This window comes from Mustelus asterias, chromosome 5 (assembly GCF_964213995.1).
Source record: "Mustelus asterias chromosome 5, sMusAst1.hap1.1, whole genome shotgun sequence".
NCBI classification, from domain to species: domain Eukaryota; kingdom Metazoa; phylum Chordata; class Chondrichthyes; order Carcharhiniformes; family Triakidae; genus Mustelus; species Mustelus asterias.
In genome coordinates, this window is record NC_135805.1 from 69,491,223 (window position 1) to 69,515,370 (window position 24,148).

At 41.3% G+C, this 24,148-nt stretch overlaps 2 protein-coding genes across 4 annotated transcripts in view; one reads left to right on the forward strand and one right to left on the reverse strand.

Moving 5' to 3' along the window:
• The window catches only part of cep85l (centrosomal protein 85L), a 257,274-nt gene that overhangs the window by 98,856 nt on the left and 134,270 nt on the right, over positions 1-24,148 (reverse strand). The window lies entirely within an intron of this gene.
• Positions 811-22,819, forward strand: pln1 (phospholamban 1). Its single transcript, XM_078212721.1, has 2 exons — positions 811-929; positions 21,466-22,819. Exon 2 carries the CDS (start codon positions 21,552-21,554, stop codon positions 21,708-21,710), a length of 159 nt encoding a protein of 52 aa, XP_078068847.1. The 5' UTR covers positions 811-929; positions 21,466-21,551; the 3' UTR covers positions 21,711-22,819.

Sequence of the window (24,148 nt, forward strand, 5' to 3'; positions counted from 1 at the left end):
CTGGTCACAAGGTGAATGAGTGGAGAGCTGCCAGGAAAGGAGTTAATAATTGGGCAGAGATTAAGGGGGAAAATTAAATGTGCTTGTGATTGTCTCCTGTGGACAAATCCTGCTTTCTGAAGGAATACAGCATAAATATTGGTTTCCAGAAATTCAAATGTAATTGCCATCACAGGGCAGGCAGGTTAGGGAGAGGGTTTCAACATCAATGCAAAATAATCCCTTCCCACCATCTCAAGGGCAATCAGGGAGGACAACAAATGCTGGCCTTGCCAGTGACACTCACATGCCACAAAAGAATGTTTTAAAAGCCACACAGTTTGCAGAAAGAATTTTTGATCCAAATATAGAGGGGCAAAATCGTTGAGTTATTTTCTCTAATATTTCAATAATTTAATGTCAAAGCAAACCAACCTCCATTTTCAAGAGTTAGAATTGTATGAACAACGCAATTCCCCAAAACAATGCCAGCTAAAGCCAGAGACTGGAAACATTACGTGTGGTTTCTCTTTTCCTGTAACATGGATTGTACACACAGTAACATACATTGTCATACTAAATTTACAAAATTATGCAAAAGAATAATTCTGGCTTTCATTTAAACTCAGATACTTGTGGAGAACTGAACTTTATTTTGTAGCAGTGGAGGGGTGGTCAAGAGGCTAGGGAGTGAGGTCGAAACAACAGCTGACTTTGACATTCTTTTGGTGCCCAAACCACAGCTGGGAGTAGACTTCTGAATTTAATCCAATGAGAAGTGATGAATCAGTCTGTGAAAACACAAACCACACCTCTTCAAAGTTCAGCTTTTCCCCACCCACACTGTTCATTCCAATAAACTTCTTGGCCATTCAGAGGAAAACTGTACAGTATTCCAGAGCTCCCTGATCACAGCCATCCAGCAGCTCACATATCCCTAACTCACCGAGGTAAGAGACTGTCAAATTTTTATTTAACATCTGTGGTTACAAAATGATGGTATCGGATTTCAAAACGGTTTTGCATGGTTTTAATAATTTCTTTGCAAGTTTTCCTCTTTGGAGACCAGAATTGGTGCTTCAAATTAAAACCATCATAGGGAGTAAAGGAATAACATTTGAAAAGAATACCAACACTGTTGAAATACTGAATATTTTACAAAGTGATAATTAACTATGATAAACCAAGAATGAAAAGAGCACAAATAATCCGTTTGCCTACTTAACATTTAGAGGGACTTGTCTTTAGCACTAGGGAGAGAGGAGAGAGATGGAAGATTTAAAAAATTGCATCTAATAAATATCAATGTTGCAAATACCTATTGTGCAAAACTCCACATATATTTTGCAGAGGATAAAACTGATTTTGACAGAATAGCCTTAAAAATGTAATTAAACTATCACTTTGTTCTACTGGAAAGAACAGACCCATTTCATTGTCACAGTGGCATCATGAACAAGTGAAGCAATGATACTGAGTGACAACTGTTGACAGGATTAAAACTGATCAATATTATCTCATCTATGTTTACCAAAGAATTTTTTATAAAGATGTGCTTAACTACAGAAAGCTTGCTGTATTGCTGGCTTGGAGGCAATTATGTCATGTACATCTACTAAACTGTGAAATAGGAACTTCCTAACCACTACCATTATATGGCGGAGCAGGCTCGAAGGGCTGAATGGCCTACTCCTGCTTCTAGTTTCTATGTTTCTATTATGACCATGAAACTCCTTCTTTTCAGACAACTAACTTTTTGAAGCAATAGTATCTCTGCACTGTAGAAATGGTGAAAAGAAAAATGTTAATAATATGAGATCGAAGCACTGGGAGCAGTTCTACCTTCAGGTCTCCCTGTACTGATCATCACTCATTTTCCCATGTTATAAAAATGAGCTTAGCTACTGAAACTACTTTGCAACCATTTCCCTAAAACTAGAAATCTTCACTCATCAGATCAATATTTTGTCATTTTAATAGAAAATATACAAAGGAAGAACTTGAATTTTGAAGAACAGGGGTTAAACCATCAATTTATTCCGGGTTACTAGCCAAAAATGCCATTCTTTAATTGAAAAATATGTCACTGACATATTCTTTTACATGGTTGTTTCAGTCCACTGCAGATTCCAATATATATTTATGCTTTTAAACCATTCAGAAGCATGATAAGAATGAGATTATACAGAGCACTTTCCAGTAAAACAATGTGATAGTTTAATTATGTTTTAGTACTATTCTGTTAGAATCAGTTTTATCCTCTGCAAAATATGTGTAGAGTTTGCATAATAGGTATTTGCAACATTGATATTTATTAGGTGCAACTTTTTAAATCTTCTATGTCTCTGCTGAAAGTTATAAATGATGATCTGTTACAGCAGAAAAATATTTTTGAAGTACCAATGAAATGGCTTGTGCAGGACATTCATTGGCACATTATTCTCTCCAACCTTGAGACTTGTACTTGTAGGTGATATTGAATCAGCCATAGATCATACACCTCATTCAATTGGCCTTTTCCATTGACATTGGAAGGAATATTTGGACAGAGTGTATAATAGGTTACTGCTCCATTATCAGCCATATTATACAATTGCCAAAGGTTAAAAATACACTCCTCATATCCACTCGGTTTCTTGTCCAAGCTTACTCCTCCATCCCCTGTACCCTACACACACACACACACACACACACACACACACACAGTGCCATCAAGTCATCAGTCATGGTTAGGTCATCTCATGTAACAGAGAGCAATAGGAAAAAAGGCAAAGTCAAAATAAGTATTCCCTACAGTAGCATAGCACCTCTGAACAGCTAAACCAGGTGAACCGATTGGAAATCATACCACGAGAGCACTCGTCAGCTGTTGCAAAAAGCCCAAAGGCAAAATACTAGCAACTGAATTGAGAGAACCTACTGATGAAGGAGTGAAGGAAGGAAGGAGTGAACAGTGAAGAAAGGAGGATAATACTTGTGGTTTAAAGGTTGATCAATTTTGAACAGTGCAGAAAACAAGGCTGAAGCATTTGTATCCACTTCAGCCAGAAGTGCCAGATGGATGATCCATTTCGTCCTCTTCCTGAGGTCCCTGGCATCACAGACCAACAGTGTTCAGCCAATTCGATTCACTTCATGTGATACCAAGAAACAGCTGAAGGCACCAACTGCAGCCAAAGATGTGGACCCTGGCAAAGTCACATCAAGAGTACTGGAGACTTGTCCATGCTCCAAACCCAACTGTTTCAGTACAGCTGCAACTGGCATCTACCCAACAATTTGGAAAATTGCCCAGGTATTTCCTGTCTACAAAAAGCATGACAAATCCAATTGTTGATTGTTACAAAGTGTTCAGCACCATCTGCAACTCCTCAGACACTGAGTCCGTATGTGTCCATATGTAGCAAGACCTGTACAACATTAAAGCTTGAGCTGTTAAGTGGCAAGTAACATTCATGCCACAAGTGTCAAACAATGACCATCTCCAATCAGACAGAATCTGGGCGGGATTTTACGGCCGCATTCGACCTGAGACAGGAAAATCCTGCCCAAGGTCAACGGACCTTCCCATTATCCACCCCTTGCCCGCTCCATTTCCCGTGGCGGCGGGGCGGTAGAATTCCAGCATCTAATTATTTCCCCTTGGCATTCAATGGCAGTGCCATCACTGAATCCTCCATTATTAACATCCTGGGGGTTACCATTGACCAGAAATGTAAATGAACTAGCCCTATAAATACTATGGCTACAAGTGCAGAGGCTGGGAATTGGGCAAGAAGTAACTCACCTCCTGTCTCCCCAAAGCCTGTCCACCATCTGCAAGGTAGAAGGCACTCATCCAATTGCCTGGATGAGCTCCAGCAACACTCAAAAAGCAGCATCCAGGACAAAATAACAAATGACTCTTAAATCCCATGAAAGAATGAAAACCAATTTGTTCCCCTTGGTTGTTGAGGACTTTCAGGATGCAAACGCCACAATCAGTGAAGTTAGAAATTTGGGATATGGAAGCCCTGTCTTTAACTCAGGGCACATTCAAGGCAGGCTGAGAATGGATGGGAGGGAGACCCTACAGACCCCTTGGCATGAGGCCCTGGCCATTTTAGCTCCCATGTTTCATTCTGATGGTTCAAATGTGTCTCTCCACCTGGAACTGGCAGATATATCAGTTGTTATGAGTGAGAGTTGGAACTGGACACTGCTAGGGACGAATAAAACTGCACCCAGCAAATTCAAACATGTAGTAATGGAGTTCTGAGTTGGTTGTAGCTGGAGGAGGTTGGGGGAGAAAACAGAGAGCAGAGGAAGCCCTTTGGCGCTCTTGGGCCACAAGAAGTCTTTCAAAAATTAAAACATTCTTACTTACAGGGTATTTCTGGCCCAATGCTGCTTGCCAGCAGCTTTTATTGAAATGAGAGACGGAACAATACAGAAGTGCAGCGGGTTACCACCTGGCTGCCATTTTAACCCATCCATCTGCAACAATACTGCTGAGTGAACGAGGTTAAAATTGAGGTCTATATTTTTCATAAACGCAAGTCAGGTGGAATATTTGCCCAAAATATTAATTAATTTGATTTGAATTAGAACTAAACATATATTTTTAACATATACCTACCAATTTTTTTTAATTCTGAAAATTATTCTGAGCTTGTGTAAGTCAGCCAGGAGTTAAGGAGTAGGAGTTTTTTGGCCCTGGTGTAAGAAGAAAGGTGGAGGACTGAGGCATTCCTGCTGATGAGCAAGTTTCCCAGAGGTGGGACTGGATGTGGATCAGCAGCCCACCAACAGAGGAGGGCAGCCAATTTAAGTGATCAAAGATCCTGTTAAGGGTGATTTCCCCAGGCTGCTGACATTTTACTGATAGGTGAATGGACCTCTGCCATGTGGGGTGACCGCAAACTACTTGGAGGTGGCCTCCCTTTGGCTGTTCATGAGGTCATTGAAGCTGGAGGCCCCACACCCCAAAGATGGAGATGTGGGAAAACAAGACAGGCCCCTTGGCCCGATGGGTTTTCTAAAGGGACCTGCCTGCTTTGGCCCCTCGAATTTTAATTTTATATTTACCTTTCTGAGGCAATCTCCACATTGATGCACTTGATCCTTGACCTGCCCCAGCAGCACCCACCTCTCTCCACTGGCCCTGTGATTGGGCTGACAGCATGAGGAGCCCTCCTGCCATCCTTAATTGGATGACAAGCCTGAAGGCCTCCTCCAATAAAATTGCAGAGCCTGCCCCACTACCAGCAAGTGTAGGATTAGGATTCCCATTTCATCCCAACATTGGGGTTCCAAAGCCAGTGGTAAAATTCTATCCAAAGTATCAGGTTTGGCTCCATTTGAATCACAAGGGGTTAGAACAAAGTTGAATAAAACCAGCTGCAAGAGAAATATGTTCAAGAATAGAGAATCGTGGAGTAAATTTTGAAATACTGTGTACAGATTGAAGATGGTCAAGGCATGGATCTGTGTCACTCCTAATTTTCTGCTGATATTTATTTTCAGAAACTTTAGAAGGCCATAAATTGGGGTGAACAAATTTCAAGACTGGATTCTCTAATATGCTCCCTCAGAGTCGCAAATAATTTACCCTTATATTTGTGCAATGCTGATCTTTGCAATGTTGGAAAATAATGGCAGAAGCCATCGCTGCCCTGAAAGCTCTGATTATTCAGTTCACCAGAAGCATTTTGTCAAAATTTGTGTTCATCATGATTAAGGCCAACATAAAGTTGTGATCAAGCAATTTCTTTTGATTAATTGTTTAAGTAAACTAACTATTTCATAAGCACTCTCGATACCAAAAAAATGGTAACAGTTATTAAATAAGAGAACATAATTTTGCATAAAATTGCAATTTGGATGAGAAGGAAGTTACAATACAGAAATGGGCTATTTAATGCTTCCTCCACTGAAACAGCAATCCCAATCCCAACAGTCTGCATATTCCAATATCCCAATATTCCCCTCTCTTTTCATTTTTTTTCTGGGAAATGCTTGATTTTAATTTTGTTCTGGTGAAGAATTGTTCACTGTACAAATTAACTCAGTACCAAAGAATATTTACGGATCATGAGTCCTTAAAAAATCCAACCAATGTTTACTTCCAAGAATTTTCCACTGATAGGTTACAAATCATATCTTGGTAATCTTACAGCAAGGCACTGAAGTCATGGATTTATTAATATATATATTGATGTTCATTATTGGCAGCCATAGAAGACAGGCATGCTTTTCAGGTCTGTACTGGCTGCTGGCAGATACCATATCTTGTAAAATTAAATAGTACTTCTCAGGAAAAGCAGAAGTACCCTGGAGAAATGTTTGGATTATTTTACCCTTCAAGTTTTCTCTCCTCCTCAGTGTTACTGTGTAGATCTTTTGGCTCCAGATGCTCTCCGCTACCTCACCCATGTGTGAATCTAGACAATAAGGGGGTGAAAATCTTTGGCCTCCAATATTTGGATCCAAGTTGGAAGACAGGCCTAATGAGGGAACAGGCTGATCTGAATCCTGCTGGCTGCCATTTCTCTACAGTCATTACCCATGATGATGGAGGAGATGTGACTAAGGGAGGGTTTACTCATGCCCTTGAAGGCCAGGTGAACTTGAAATATGATCCAGCAATTAATATTAGTGGGTCACACCCTAAGCCTCAGTCCTCAACTGGCATCCACACATCTACAAGATTCATTGGCTAATGATCAGGATTGAGAACTTTAGCCACATATTTGCCTCTCTCTAACTTCATGATGCTAAGGTACATAGGTTACTGCTACACCAGCTAAAATTTGTCAAAAAACATCGACTATATGAAGCTGAAGCTCTTATTATTTGTATTCTATGAATGTAGCAATGAATATTCAAATATCACCACTGCTATTCACACAGAGGACTGAATTTCCCTGTCCCGTTCGCCACGGGAATCGTAGCAGGTGGGGGATGGACCACGCAAAGATTGGTTGATCTTGGGCGGGATTTTCCAGTCTTGGAGCGAGCGTGGCTGGAAAATCCCGCCCAGAATCTTTGGCCGGAGTTCTTCTGTTTTGTGACATGGACTGTTTCCTGTTGTGTAGGCTGGCGGGTAAACACGCCAAATCCTTCAAATTACTTACGCAACTGGGAGTTTTATGCTGTATTCCGTGAATGGGCAGGCCTGGATGATGTGTATTCCGCTGTCCTATCCAGGTGCCATATTGAAAAGGTACCCAACATCGCAAACCCACTATTGAAGAAAGAGGATAGACCTCCTGAATATGAAGATGGATCCCTGGGAGCACTCTGAGGCCAGAGGATGGACCATCCTAGAAAGAAGGTACAATTCTGGGAACATCTTGAGGCTGGAAGATGGAGCCCCCACCAGGACACCTAATCTGGAAGATCCACCTGCAGCTGCACTCTCGATCCAATGCTGCGGTGTTCCAAGAGGTGGGCATCTCCATCCTGAACTCGGGAGGCAGCCCTAGGCATTGTTCAGCTAAGTCCTGGTATCATTCCCCCAATTGTCCCAAACATGTTTCACAATGGTCTGTTTTCCCACCAGCATCACAGAGAATCTGGCATGGGGGAAGTTGGGTCTTCATCAAATGAGGTTCTGACAGATTTTCTGACTCGCAATGATGGGCACCAGCTGAAAATCCTGGCCGGAATTCTCGGACAGCTCGCTATCGCTGCTAGTGAGAATGAAGAATTTGACCTTCAGCCAAATCTCCATTCACAGCAGCAAGACCAGCTAATCCCAGCCCCGGGCAAGGTCAGAGAATTTCGGCACCTGCTGCAAGTTCATGCTGGCATGAATCAGATCTCTGAGCCTCCTGCCATATTCTCCCCCCTCACTTGCCATCAAACCCACCAGCTACAGTTTGGGAGAATTCCACCCTTCATTTATTCAAGAGACTAAAGGCTACAATAAATAGAATATACATGAAAATTATTAAGTAATAATAGACAAAAATTAATTGCAGTGTCGAGTGCAGATTTTTACATGGGTTAGTTCCTCCTTAAAAATTCACAGCCTTTTCTTATGGTTAAGACATATTTTTAGTAATCTCCAAGATGTTGATGTTGGACAGGGCCATGTGTTTTCTATGTACTCAGCACAACAAGGATGTCCGGGTGCATCAAAGTTAAAGTTTATTTATAATTTATTAATCACAAATAAGGCTTACGTTAACGTTGCAATGACGTTACTGTGAAATTCCTCTAGTCGCTACACTCCGGTGTCTGTTCGAGTCGAAGTTCAGAGGAATTCTAAATTCTGAGATGAGGATAAGAGTTGTTCTGGTGATAATAATGCACTGACAGCATTATGAAAGCAATCTGACCACAAAGCTGCACATGGTGGCCCCTATTCAAATTCACCAGCACTAAATTTGGTCTTCTATTGTCTATACATTTATCTCTTGCCTCCAAATATTTTTTACTGGATGTATTTGGTTTTTAATGTATGTTTTGGGATCTGAAAAAACTGCAATAAAGCACATTACAAAAGCCTAATGGTGAACTAGGCCATTTATAGTCAATAAAATCTTAAACTGATTTTTATTTCTTACATAACAACTGTCAGGCCAGTTTCCTCAATTGAAATATTTTCTACAAGCTATGCATTTAATGTATTTTGCACGCATTTAAAGGCAAGGAGGTTATGTTTCAGTTATACAGGAAATTGTTGAGACCACATCTGGAACACTGCGTATAGTATTATTTTTTAGTTTAGTTTTTTTTATAGTTTATAGTTTATTTATTAGCATCACAAGTAGGTTTACATTAACACTGCAATGAAGTTACTGTGAAAATCCCCTAGTTACCACACTCCAGCTCCTGTTTGGGTACACTAAGGGAGATTTTAGCATGGCCAATGTACCTAACCAGCACATCTTTTAGACTGTGGGAGGAAACCGGAGCACCCGGAGGAAACCTATGTAGATAGGGGGAGAACGTGCAGACTCCACACAGATAGTGACCCAAGCCGGAAATCGAACTCAGGTCCCTGGTGTTGTGAGGCAGCAGTGCCAACCACTATGCCACCATGCCTCCTTAATTAAGGATAAATGTCAATATGTTGGAAGCCGTTCAGAGAAGGTTTACTAAACTAATCCTTGAATTGGGTGGTATATCTTATGAGGAAATGTTTAACAGGCTAGGCTAGTATCCACTGGAGTTTAAGAAAGTAAAATGCGACTTGATTGAAACATACAAGATCCTGAGGGGTCTTGGCAGGGTTGATATGGAGAGAATGTTTCCTTTTGTGAGAGAATCTAGCACTGTTTAAAAATAAGGAGACACCTATTTCGGACAGAGATTGTTTTTTTCTCTCAGAAGGTTGAGAGTCCTTGGAACTCTCTTCCTCAAGGAGTGATGGAAGAAGAGTCTTTGAATATTCTTAAGGCAGACATAGATAGATTCTCGATAAGCATGGGAGGTGAAAAGTTATCAGGGTAGGTTGGAATGTTAAGTTGAGGTTACAATCAGATCAGCCATGATGTTAATGAATGGCAGAGCAGCTCGATGGGCCAAGTGTCCAACTCCCGCTCCTAATTCGTATATTCATAAGGTCGCGTATGGTCAGTTGTTCCAACCCCCAGCGGAAATCACACCCATTTCCGTGCCCAGCAACAACTTTAGATTCCAGGCTGGAAGATTCTGGCCAAGGTTTCATGTCGATGACCATTCAATAGAGTTCTCAAGGAATGTCATTGACCTGAATAATCTATCTATTCAGCCATGATTGAATGGCAAAGCAGACTCGATGGGCCGAGTGGCCTAATTCTGCTCCTATGTTTTATGGTCTTATTTATGGAAACTGTTACTCTTTTCATAGATGCTTTTCATAGATTCTCACTGCTGAGTATGTCCTGCATTTTCTGTTTTAACTATGGCATTCAACTTTGCTGTCAACACCAGTTCATTAATGAATTAAATTGCGCTGGTAACTTCAATGGGTTTCCTCTGGGTGCTCCGGTTTCCTTCCACAGTCTGAAAGACGTGCTGCTTAGGTGCATTGATCTGAACAGGCGCCAGGCTGTGGCTTCATTGCAGTGTTAATGTAAGCCTTACTTGTGACTAATAAATAAACTTTAATGAAGCAAAGACAATTAAGGTTTTATAATCTATCTATGCTAGCAATGTATTTAAATAAAGTTCTTGACTTATCTGTTAATGATTGCAATGAATAATAAATCACTTTAATTTCACTGCAATAAACAGCCTCAAAACAGCATAAATGTTCAGCTCCTAAAACTGGAATTCTCCCAAGCCCCTGACGGTGGGTTCAATAGTGGTGGGGGTGGGGGTGGGGGGCGGGGGGGGGGGGGGGGGGGGGGGGTGGGGTGGGGGGGTTACGGGAGGTAGAATTGGCAGAAGGCTCAAAAATTGTTTTTATATTGTGTGAATTTACAGTGGATATTCTGCTGGTGTCCATCATGGCAGATCGGGAGGCTGATGGGAAATTCATTTGCATCCCACTAATTGGATGTACGTGAAGGTCCAACCCCTTCCCCCTCCCCACACAACCGATTCTCCATGGCACCAGCAGGAAAACACACCAGTGCAAAACAAGTCAGGAATAACATGGTGTGCAGGTGTCAGGACTCACGTGAACAATGCCTGGAACTGCCTCCAGAGTTCAGGATGGAAGTCAGCTGCAACCCTGGACCCCGCAACAACACAGTACCCGGAACGTCCAGATTCGGTGTCATCAAGGAAGTCCATCTTTCAGCCCCAGAATGTCTCTGGAGTTCCATCCTCTTTCTAAGGAGGTCCATATTTTTCCTTCCATAGTGTGTCAGTAACATTGGGCGCCTTTTCAATACTAAGCCCAGGTAAGACAGTGGACTTTGTGACATCAGGCCTCCTCCATCTCAGAATACAGCATAAAACACCCAGCCGCACAACTAATAAGGCCGGAGCCAGAAGATTTGGTGAGTTTTCCCACCAGCCTCTGCAGCGGGAAACACTCCAGCTGGTATTTTCTGGCCATTCATGCCAATGGGATTCTCCGGTCCTGCTGCAGTGAACAGGGATTTGGCTGAGCGCCAAATTCTCCGTCCTCGCTTGCAGTGGTGACGGGTCGTGAATGGCCGGACGATTCCAACCTTCACATTCCCACCCCTGCCACGGGACTTAGTCCCTAGTCAGGAGAATTGCACCCTATTTTTCAGTACATAGCTTTCACTACCATAGCAGAAAATAAACAGTGGCCACTCCATTATTATCTGGTTAAATAAATCAGTCTGCTTTTTGTGGCTTGGCCTCATGTTTCAAATCAAAATGGAAACTCCATTCTAATATATTCAGCAATGAAGCTTCAATAATACTTGTAATTTTTCTGAATCCTAATCTGTAATTAGGAATGAAAATATTGGCTTGCAGAATATTCGGAATAATTTCACTGGTAGATCATGTTCTGTACAGTAATGGAAGTAAACAAGCTCCGCAAAGAGCATGTCACAGAATTATCAACAGAGCAGCATCTGCATTCCAGTCATTGTGTCACGTCGAAATGGGTCATATGGCACTAAATGTAGCCAGCTGTTAACATTTGTGTGTCTATACATCCACTTCAAATGTTTTTTCAAGTCCCATGGCTGTGATAACGTGCTGTAAAATGAGCAAATCTAAATTCTTTCAGTCTGTTCACATCCTGTTCAACCAGGGGTCTGAAAGAAAATCACGTACTCAGGTAAGATAAAGCAAATGTGCCTCATTGCCAGATTCCTTTGGTCACAACTTAAAAAGTGAGGTATGTTATGTGTAAGGAGTCAGATGGAATCTTTCAGACAAAGATAAACGTTATTTTTCCACCCCGTTTTCAGTGGGGGAAGGTGGAAGGGCGGAGAACCCGAAATGGTTTTTACGCCAGTGGGATTTCCCCACTCAATTGTCCCAGCCCCCTGCTGGTGACGTGATGGAGTTCCTGCCATGCAATGCCCATTGAGGGCACAGCCAGCAGGTTACACACCACTTTTCAACTCAAGTCAACATTTTGAAAAATATTAAGAAAATTCCACCCGTAGATTTGTGAAGTAAGTGTCCAGGAGAGGTATGTGAACCAGACAGCAAAATAATTCAAGACACAATGAGGTATATTTCCAATGAGAAATCAAATGTGAAGATATGGTCAGAATACTAGTTGCTGACACAGGGCGGGATTCGCCGTACTTGTCCGTTACTGCCTGTTGCAAGTGAGAACGGAGAACTTGGCGTTCCAGCCAAAATTCCATGCACTTTCAGCAGCACTGGAGAATCCCAGCCACGGATGAGATTCATAGAATAGAATCCCTACAGTGCAGGAGGCGGCATTTGGCCCATCGAGTCTGCGCCGATCACAATCTCACTCAGGCCCTATTCCCACATATTTACCCTCCTAATCCCCCAGACACCAGGGTCAACTTAGCATGGCCAATCAACTTAACCTGCACATCTTTGGAGTGTGGGAGGAAACCGGAGCACCCGGAGGAAACGCACGCAGACACGCGGAGAATGTGCAAACTCCACAGTGACCCGAGGCCGGAATTGAACACGGGTCCCTGCGCTGTGAGGCACCAGTGCTAACCACTGTGTCACCGTGCCGCCCCATAGATTTTCATACATTTTCGGCAATAATCTATGAAAATAGAAAAGCAAAAGATCTCCACCACCTGTCCCTCAATTCCAATTTGCTGTCAGAGTGTTTATCTAACATGCAATCCTGGTTTAGTCCTAACTTTCTGCAGCTGCACGCTGGGAAGTGCAACCATAAATTCCACTTCCTTGTTCAGACTCTAAGTCCTTTCCAATCGGTGTCTGAGGTTGAGCCACATGGGAGCAAAGTTTTAGGTCCTATATTCTTTCCAATTACAAAGGAGAAGATGCAGAATTAGAAGACATTATAAAGAGAGGGATATGTGAGGGCATGACGGAGTTAAAGACAAGGATAGGAATTTTGGAAGAGGAAACAAGATCAGCAAGGACAGAGTGATGGGAGACTTAGATCTGATGTGGCATCAGATATGAATTGAAGAGCTTGGCAGGTTAAATGAATTGTTTGCAGAGTGGAGGATGGGAGACCTGCCAGATGAGTAATGCAGTAGTCAACCCTGGACCCTGCAACCACACAGCATCCGGAACGTCCAGATTTGGTGTCATCAAGGAAGTCCATCTTTCAGCCCCAGAATGTCTCTGAGGAAAGAGTGCAGAGGAGATTTACCAGGATGCTGCCTGGTTTGGAGGGTAGGTCTTATGAGGAAAGGTTGCGGGAGCTAGGGCTGTTCTCTCTGGAGCGGAGGAGGCTGAGGAGAGACTTAATAGAGGTTTATAAAATGATGAAGGGGATAGATAGAGTGAACGTTCAAAGACTATTTCCTCGGGTGGATGGAGCTATTACAACGGGGCATAACTATAGGGTTCGTGGTGGGAGATACAGGAAGGACATCAGAGGTAGGTTCTTTACGCAGAGAGTGGTTGGGGTGTGGAATGGACTGCCTGCAGTGATAGTGGAGTCAGACACTTTAGGAACATTTAAGCGGTTATTGGATAGGCACATGGAGCACACCAGGATGATAGGGAGTGGGATAGCTTGATCTTGGTTTCAGATAAAGCTCGGCACAACATCGTGGGCTGAAGGGCCAGTTCTGTGCTGTACTGTTCTATGTTCTAACCCTGGAGGTGACAAATGCATGGAGAAAGGTGGAAGTGGACAGTCTTTGTGATGGGAAGGATATAGCATCAGAGGCTTTTTTAAAATTCATTTGTGGGACATAGGGCATCGCTGGCTAGGCCAGCATTTATTGCCCATCCCTAGTTGCCCTTGGAGGACAATTGAGAGTCAACCACATTGCTGTGGCTCTGGAGTCACATGTAGGCCAGACCGGGTAAGGATAGCAGATTTCCTTCCCTAAAGGACATTATTGAACCAAATGGGTTTTTCCCAATTCGACAATGGTTTCACAGTCATCAATAGATTCTTAATTCCAGGTTTTTAAAATCAAATTCAAATTCCACCATCTGCCGTGGCGGGATTCGAACCCAGGTCCCCAAAACAGGCGAGAGTAAAGTAAGATGTCAAGTTTGCAATGGTCTGGTTCCAGGCTGAGACAATGGTTAGGGAATGGAAGACTGGGTGGTATGGGTATGAAAATAACGTCAGGAACTAAAGACGTTTCCTATTATTTAATTAGAAAAATTGCAGGTTACCCAAAACTGAATGTCAGAGAAACAGTCTGGCGACACAGAGAGAACAAGGGAGAAAGGAACTCTTTTGCCAGAACAATATGCTGGAAATAATTTAAATTGGTTAACAGAAATAGTTACCTGAAAATTGATTCAGCGGGCCCAGATTTGATAACGATGGGAAACGGCTTGAAACATCGTTATGAGGAGGAAAAGCAGATTGCCTGCTCCATCAAATGAGGCAATTGGTTGCAGAGACATATCACATGAGTGCAAAAATCTAAAAATGCAGACCCAACATGATAAATAAAGAAACAAAAACAGAAAATGCTGGAAAATCTCAGCAGGTTTGACAGCATCTGTAGAGAGAGAATAGAGCCAATGTTTTGAGTCAGGATGACCCTTCGTCAGAGCTCTTATGATAAATAAAAATGTGAGAAAATAACAAGAAAATTAGAGTTCTCCCCCACCATCACCAAAATACCAGTTTGCACGCACCATCATCCTGCTCTCCTGAACAATCCATGAAGAAACATCTTCATTCCTATTGTTACGTAGTATTGCTGTTTTATTTGAGGAGACTATGCTAAACATGAGAAGGTGAATGAAGCAATTAGGATCCCAATGACAACCTTCTCATTTGTGCACTCCCTAACCTGGAAGGTGCAGTTTTGTCTTCCAAATAGACATGATGTTCCTCTGCATAATTTCAGTAATATTGAATCAAAATATATGTTTCCGATAAATAAGCCAACAGTGGGATCTTAACTCAAATCTTCTTATCCATTATTATTTCTTCACTTTAAACTTTCATTAAGCAGTCTAGTTACTGGAAGTTAAAACAAATCTCTCCAAGGAGTCTTTTTCCATTGCACGGCCACATAAAAAAGCTTGTTTGAAACTTTTTTTAAAAATTGACCGTTAGATTAATTACCTTGGTAAGTAGGATGTAGGTCAGTCATGCATTAACTGAAAGTACATTGCTAAAAATGGTTCCATGGTCCTATCTTGGAAAATGCTGATCTCCTACCTGCCAGTATCAAAATGTAAAGTGCACTCACAGACCAAAACATCAAGTGCTGTTTGTTTCCTTTTAACATGATAGATTTGTTGCACTGCTGGTTACTGTACTGTTGTATATACAAGCTTGAAACAGACTGGGCCAGTTTTCAAAGAACATACCTTATCTGAGGTCTTTAATAATAGTTCACAAATTATTCTTCTATGTATGGCTCACCTTTCAAATGATCACAATCTCAAAATTAACTTTTAAGAGCCATTTGTCAACTCGTCTAGCTATGAGTAAAATTATGAGACACAACTATGAAACCTGACATTACTTCACGCTGAAAATGCTGCTAGCTGCATCAATTCAAAGAAAGATGATTAAAATTTGCTTTGTGCTTTTTTTGTTAAAGTCCTTGAATAGCAGAAAAGGTTACTATCCATATAAGTTAATAAAAATGAATGATTTTACTTCTCATTGTATAAACTATAAGACAGATAACATCTTTAGTCAACCACAACAAAGTCAATGGCAACCCTACACTGAACAACAATCGGAGGAGAAATTATTCTAACGTTATTCATTAGCAGAATGTCCTAATCAGAACAGCTGTATATAGGGTCAATGGAACACAATAAAGTCAGCTAGATTCAATGATTGACCTTTTGTCACTTCTAATTTTCCCAACTTTTAAATGACCTTATGTTTGTAGAACGATAGTCATAAACTTCCCTACAATCATCATGGTGTCTGAGGTTCCACATTAAATTAACAAATTACACAGCAGTTTTCCATTTCCATTCTTTTAACATACAATGCCATCAAATACAATAGAATTTAATATATGTTTTGGATTTTTCATTGACATTGTGGAAGCACAAATGTGAAACTGCAATGAGCTCGCAAGTCAGCCAATAGGCCCTTCAAAGTCTCCTTCGCAAGTCAATAAGATCAAGACCGTCTACATCAACTCCACTTCCTATCCTGCTGTGCCTTGATTCCAATTGTATCCACGCTGTGGGAATCAGGAATGCTCAGTTGGAAAGACTGGCCAGGTGGAAAGAGTTCACTGTGTTCATTTGTATGTTTATGAACCTCCTACATTAATATGGAGGATGAGGCTCCAATAATGTCAATGGAGACTCAGCGAGACTTGGTCCTGAACTTTATCAGCCCTTTGGAGATGTGGTGGTACATGGAAAGGCAGACATCTTCCCTCCACTATACCATTTTGCGAATGGTGGGAAAAGTGCTGGATGGCAAGCTTGCCTGGAGCCCAATTGAGGCACTTAAGTGCCAATAAAGGGTTTTTTCCTTCCTTTGCTGGCATTTTACCAGCAGCTGAATGTGTTGGGGGCTGCGGAGGGCAGGGAGGAGGTGTTGCACTAAATACACTTTGGACCTGGAGGGGACCCATGGGGCTTGTCCACCTTATTATCAATGGCTGTTTCCAGCGCAATAGCTCAGTGAAGACCCCTCTATTTACCTAGATCAAGAGCATTTGTTGGCTTAACTTAAAAGTAATATCTGGCATGTGCACTCTAATGTCATATCTAATAATAACTTCTATCACGTAACTGAAAAGTGCCAGATAACTTCTGTCTACAGCTAATCAACTCACATACATATGTCTGTCACATAAGACACCACAAAGTGAATCCAATGTCACAGTGATATGTCCTTTAGATCTGGCTTTCCCAACTGCAGCTTATTCGAAAAGCCACAGGACAAATTACATTTACCATTCAGGTAAATACAAATTCAAGTAATGTGACTTTGTCTGACCTTGATATGGAGTGACAAAGGTGCAAGGCCAAATATTCTGATTGTTAAAGATAAATCACAGCCAAGAGCTTTCCCCAAACAATAAAAACAAGCCCTTCAAACAAAGCAGAAAGAATAGCCTGCTAAATGAATGACAGGTAATAGGTGCTATTCTTAACATCCCTAATCCCTTTTAGTCTTCTCAGATAAATCTTTGCAAGTCAGGCTGCAGTTGAAAAAATGTACACCTGTTGGCTCACTGAATCGTGCTGTAACACACAATTATTATTTATGCTAACGAGTAGTTTTCTGCTAGGTAATGTTTATATAAAAGAGATCATTTATGTAATTTAAGAAAATCATGCTGTGTTGAATGTAATAGACTAGAAAAGGGAAAAAAAATGTCGTTTTTAACCAGAACACAATAGAATGTTTATGCCAGTGGGAAATAATCTAGAGTAAAATATGAGATTGCTAACAACTTGATTAAGCTCCATACCAGAATTGCAATTTGCTTTGTATATGCTACACATGATTTGTAAACTATTCCCTGACAGATTGGATTTAATTCTGATCTTTATATTTTCATAAGAGTCCAGTAACCTTAGCAAAGAAAAACAAAGCTAAACCAAGCTGGACAACTCTCTTCCAACTGTAGCTTTTTAAATATTTGTTCATTACTTTTCAGAGAATTTGTTTAATGCTTCAATAACAAAATTCCCAAACTCAGGAGAATGTTTCTCAAAGTGAACTGAAGTTGTATATCTATCATCAATGTCAGTAATTAAATGCAAGTTTATAATCAGTTTGAAACATACCGACTAATCGAATGACAGAATGGTTGACTGGATTTTTTTCTACATTAATACCAATGTTGTTTTCATCAAGTCGAGGTTAGATGCAAAGCAAATCATTAAGCGCAATGTGCGTTAACCCAAACCTTTGAAGTAGTCCTTCAACTGCACCACTGAAATATTGGCCTGACTTTTGCAGTCAACAGTGTAGCAACAGTGCTCACTGTTGACCTTGAAGAAAGATGTTCACAAAGGTCTACCATCTCTTTGATATAGATTTCCCTTTTTCCCAGTGTCAGTTTTTGCCAAGTCAGAGGTATCTCCGGATCTCCAGCAAAAGCAAGCAAGATAAGCAGCCAATAACATTGAAATATTCTCACAGAAGCAAGCCAGGAAGTGAAATCCAGTGAATCTTTTCACTATTAATTACAAATTTTCCAGAGATCGAAATAACTTTTTGAGTTCTATGTTTGAGTACAGCTCCCCGAGGAGTAATAATGGCAGTTTGGTTGTCATTACTATTGCAAAATCCAGGCCATTATCATTTGGGGCATTTTGTATTGTTGCTCAATAGGGATTGAATCGACACTGCCCAGACTCGCTCCATTTAGAATGCAGACAGCCAACAAACAAAGGAGACTCATGTCTAAAGTTAAATTAGAGGTGAAAAGTCAATTTTCATAAAAGAAATTGCCACTTATTTTCAATTTAGAACATAATTTGGGATATCTTAAAGAAGTCACAATAAGATTAGTTCATAATATTGAGAATGAAAAATTGAACATATAATGATTCTGTAAGAGTTAATATTTGCCAAGGTTGGTAAGTCGCCGGGACCGGATGGGATGTACCCCAGGTTACTGTGGGAGGCGAGGGAGGAGATTGCGGAGCCTTTGGCGATGATCTTTGCATCGTCGATGGAGACGGGAGAGGTTCCGGAGGATTGGAGGATTGCAGATGTGGTCCCTATATTGAAGAAAGGGAACAGGGACAGCTCGGGAAATTACCGACCGGTGAGTCTAACCTCAGTGGTTGGTAAGTTGATGGAGAGGATCCTGAGAGACAGGATTTATGATCATCTAGAGAAGTTTAGTATGATCAAAAGTAGTCAGCACGGCTTTGTCAAGGGCAGGTCGTGCCTTACGAGCCTGGTTGAGTTCTTTGAAAATGTGACCAAACACATTGACGAAGGAAGAGCGGTGGATGTGGCCTATATGGACTTCAGCAAGGCGTTCGATAAGGTCCCCCATGCAAGACTTCTTGAGAAAGTGAGAGGGCATGGGATCCAAGGGGCTGTTGCCTTGTGGATCCAGAACTGGCTTGCCTGCAGAAGGCAGAGAGTGGCTGTGGAGGGGTCTTTCTCTGCATGGAGGTCAGTGACCAGTGGAGTGCCCCAGGGATCTGTTCTGGGACCCTTGCTGTTTGTCATTTTCATAAATGACCTGGATGAGGAAGTGGAGGGATGGGTTGGTAAGTTTGCTGACGACACCAAGGTAGGTGGTGTTGTGGATAGTTTGGAGGGATGTCAGAAGTTGCAGCGAGACATAGATAGAATGCAAGACTGGGCGGAGAAGTGGCAGATGGACTTCAACCCGGATAAGTGTGTGGTGATCCATTTTGGCAGATCCAATGGGATGAAGCAGCAGTATAATATGAAGGGTACCATTCTTAGCAGTGTAGAGGATCAGAAGGACCTTGGGGTCCGGGTCCATAGGACTCTTAAATCGGCCTCGCAGGTGGAGGATGCGGTCAAGAAGGCGTACGGCGTACTGGCCTTCATTAATCGAGGGATTGAGTTTAGGAGTCGGGAGATAATGCTGCAGCTTTATAGGACCCTGGTTAGACCCCACTTGGAGTACTGCGCGCAGTTCTGGTCACCTCATTACAGGAAAGATGTTGAAGCCATTGAAAGGGTGCAGAGGAGATTTACAAGGATGTTGCCTGGATTGGGGGGCATGCCTTATGAGGATAGGTTGAGGGAGCTTGGTCTCTTCTCCCTGGAGAGACGAAGGATGAGAGGTGACCTGATAGAGGTTTACAAGATGTTGAGAGGTCTGGATAGGGTAGACTCTCAGAGGCTATTTCCAAGGGCTGAAATGGTTGCTACGAGAGGACACAGGTTTAAGGTGCTGGGGGGTAGGTACAGAGGAGATGTCAGGGGTAAGTTTTTCACTCAGAGGGTGGTGGGTGAGTGGAATCGGCTGGCGTCGGTGGTGGTGGAGGCAAACTCGTTGGGGTCTTTTAAGAGACTTCTGGATGAGTACATGGGATTTAATGGGATTGAGGGCTATAGATAGGCCTAGAGGTGGGGATGTGATCGGCGCAACTTGTGGGCCGAAGGGCCTGTTTGTGCTGTGGCTTTCTATGTTCTATGTTCTATATCCGATCGCTACAGTTAAGGTTGGCAGGTAAAGAGAATGGGTGGGATTTTACGGCCTTACTCATCCCGAAACTGTAAAATCCCAGCCGAGGTCAATGAACCTTCCCATTGACCGCCCCTCACCTGCTCCGATTCCCGTGGCGGATGGGGTGGTAAAATTCTGTACAGATTACTTTCACTGAAATGGTGAACTGGAACTTTATCCTTCAGTTGTATGGCCTATTCTGAGATTGCACGCATGTACGTTCGTTATTCTTTCAACCTTGCATGAAAATTTCTCTCTCCCAGTCTGACGGTAAATAACCCTATTTGTAAATCTCCATCCACTGTCTGATCCAACTTGTATGGAATACAACCAGAAACTGTCATAACTATATTTGACTTTTCTTCAATGCTGCTGGACACAGACGAGCTGAATAACTTTTATATGAGAACGACACAATTAATTACATCACATTATAAAACTGCTGGTTTCCTTAGGATCCTATAACTGGAGAGTTTACCGATAACAACAGGACAGCATTACACTGAATTAATATACCAGTGTGTTGTAATGTGGTGATATCCCACCTTCAATTTCCCAAAATAAGTTCGTACCTCAACTAAGCATTAAGGAGAAGGAATTGGCACTAGGAAACTTTATTAAGCATGAAGTGGTCAGTTGCATGTTACTTGTTACCACATTCCTAGTCTTCTATGACTGTAAGCTACATATATTAATACACAGGGCCCTGTTCTTTGCAGGGAGAAATAACGTGTACACACTTGGAACCTGCTTCAGCTGAACAAAATAAATGATAGCCATTCATTCGTTCACTCCTCAGGACAATACCTTGACTAGTCAGAGTTAACCTGGCTGGTTTAAATTTTCAAACAATGCTTGGCAGTTATCTGGCAGCCACTATTAACTGGTGCATTCTCCATGGCAATGCCTCTACCAGTAGGTGTCCACTTGCCAACCAATCAGCATTTTCCTCTCATACAGTATAAAGTATTTGTTTCTCATGACATTTGGTATATTTGTGATTATCCTGATGAGTGCAAGGTGAAAAGCTTCAACAAAATGTCTTTTTTCAGCAATACGCAAAAGTTGTTTTTATGGAATCACCTAAAATTTGTGAAGATATGTATAATGCCAGACATGTTGCAACTAACATCACTGCATCCTGAAAAGATTAGTTTTTCACAAAATAGTTTTTCAGTTATCTAAGCTACCGATTAACACAAAAGAATTGAATAAAATGTAAACATTCCTGAATTTGTTTGTTTAAATGAACATAGCTAATGCTCCGTCCATCGTTGTGTTCAACTAATCCCTGTCGTATTTGCGCACTGCACTTAGTTTTTTCCCTCGGTTGTTCACTTTTGCACATTTCCTCTGTCTGCTTCATTAGATCATCTAGAGAACAAAAACATCTTCTGCACTTTCTACGACTTTCACACTTGTCTTCACACCTCTCATAACCTCTGCTGCATCAGCATGGATAAGGTCCAGCAGATAACCCGCTCTGCCATGAGGAGAGCCTCTGCAATTGAAGTGACCCCACAAGCCCGTCGAAATCTTCAGGAACTGTTTGTCAATTTTACTCTGATTCTTATATGCCTCCTTCTTATATACATCATAAGACTGCTGATGTAATTTTTCCACATACTGTCTCTGGGATAATGGACACTTGTTTAACGGACTATTCTCTCTATGAAACCTTGGCATGATATTGTGTTTGTGTTTTCAGGTTGCTCATTCGTGAGAAAATAAGCAATCAAAAATGAGTTTAAACACATTCTGATCTTTGTTTAAACATGTACTCATTTTTAACTTTGGATATTCCCGAATGGAATACATACTAGTTTAGAGCATCTAGAACATACAAGGAATGAATGCATGTTTCAATTTCAATTTTTTAAGACAGTCCTAGCCTGTAGCATAAATGAACTTTACAAAAAAGCTCTACAAGTTATTATTTGTATTGTCTGCCATCTAATATTTATGACCGGAGCAAAAAATCCTCAACTACTGCAGGTGATATGCATAGATTGTCACCACAACTCTTGTGGGTATAAGATGCCAGACAGAAACTACTTTCAAATAAAGAACACATGGTAAATAGACTAGGAATATCTGGACAACAATCTAGACATTCAGTATGCATACTGAATTACAATATAGTTGTAAAATGATCATGTCTGCTTTATTGTATTGATTTTCCATTATCAATTGCACACATTTTCAATAAGATAGAGACTGAAGATAGAAAATATATTTGTTGATAAGGGAGAAGCAATGTCGTCTTTGGTCATGGCCTAAAACTATTTGCTGTTAGTATATCAGCAAGTTAATTCTTCATATTTCACAAGTTGATGTATTTAATGTCCTTTATTACTCTGTTACAATGTACATTTTTCACATTATTTATCAATTGTTTACGTATCAATGTATGAATTATTAGAGTTGTCACAAAATGGGCTCAGGTGAAGAAGATCATGTCCCATTTGATTCATCTTTCTAGAATACCAAAGCATGGCAGAAATAAGCTGTTTCTTAAATAAGTCTAGTGTTCTGGTCACGACCACCCTCCCTGTGGCCCATGCTAGTTGTTAACTACAGTCCCTATAGAGAAATATTTGCTGGCAACTTGTCTTAAGCTCATCACACGTGTATAAATATCAGAAACCCTGTTATTTCTGCTGCATGTTCTTGAAATGCTATTATGTAAAAGAAAAAATGTAATAAAATCCCAAACAACCCTTTACTGCTGTTATTCCTGGGTGCTCGCAATAATTCAACAAAATTCATTGGAGGTACAGGAGCACCAACTATTGGATGAGAATGGTGAAGGATGTGCAGTACTTTGTGCTAGAGAAAGCAAATAGTCAGAACAATTCTTTGGCTACAGCTTTCCAATTACATTCGCTGCTTGACCTCACCACTTGCTGAAACTGTCCTGACTCTTTCTATAATTATAACTATCTAAATGTTCAGCTTGGCCAAACTCTTTAACTCACCCAGAGTTTGAACTCTTCCACCAATTGACATTTACTAAATTCATTCATTGGCATTACTCCAACCTAGACACAGATATTTTTGAAACTCTTTCACTAGCTCACAAATATTTGTACATTTTTAGACTTCAAATGCTTTCACCAGGCTACTCATCTCCTGTCAGTAAGAAAGGCTCTCCTTCCTATGAATCTGAGAAGAACTAAAACAATGGGCTGGATTTAATGGGGACAACAGGGGTCTCACTCATTGGCTGGGCAGGAGCTTCGTGTTGCCTCTTTCAGGGAAGGCCTGCCCTCCCCAACCCCCCTCCCCACCCCACCCCACCACCCCCTGGCCTGCCTTAACATCTCATGATGTTACGAGTGATTTCAACTGATTGTTAGGCTGCAAAAAGAAATTCCTGTCACAGAGCTGTTAACAAAGCATAATTAGAATATGAATTGAATGGAAGGAGAAATTTTGAAATTTTCTCCAAATTTATTTTAAAATTAACCAATAACATTTTTTAAAGTTTATGTATTAGTCACAAGTAAGGCTTACATTAACACTGCAGTGAAGTTACTATGAAATTCCCCTAATCGCCACACTCCGGCACCTGTTCAGATCAAAGCACCTAACCAGCATGTCTTTCAGACCGTGGGAAGAAACTGGAGCACCTGGGGGAAACCCACGCAGATACGGGGAGAACGTACAGACTCACACAGAAAGTGACCCAAGTTAGGAATTGAACCCAGGTCCATGGCGCTGTGAGGCAGCAGTGTTAACCACTGTGCCATCCCCATTACAGTAGAGGTCTGCTTTAAACCACACATCAGCACAAGAAGCAAACTAGTTTGGTTGATGAAGTGATGGAAAGGACATTTGATAACCGGAGAGTTATTTGAATGTGCAACTTGAGGCAATCTAGTATGAATTACAAAAATCGATGAACAGTTGACAAATGTAATCTACATTTGCTTCATGACTCTGAGCATCAGAAACTCTCGGAGAGATAGTGCTCTTCTCAACCTGCTATTTATAAATAACTCAGTCAATGTGCTAAAAATAGAAATCATAGCATCGCTAGAGACAGTGAT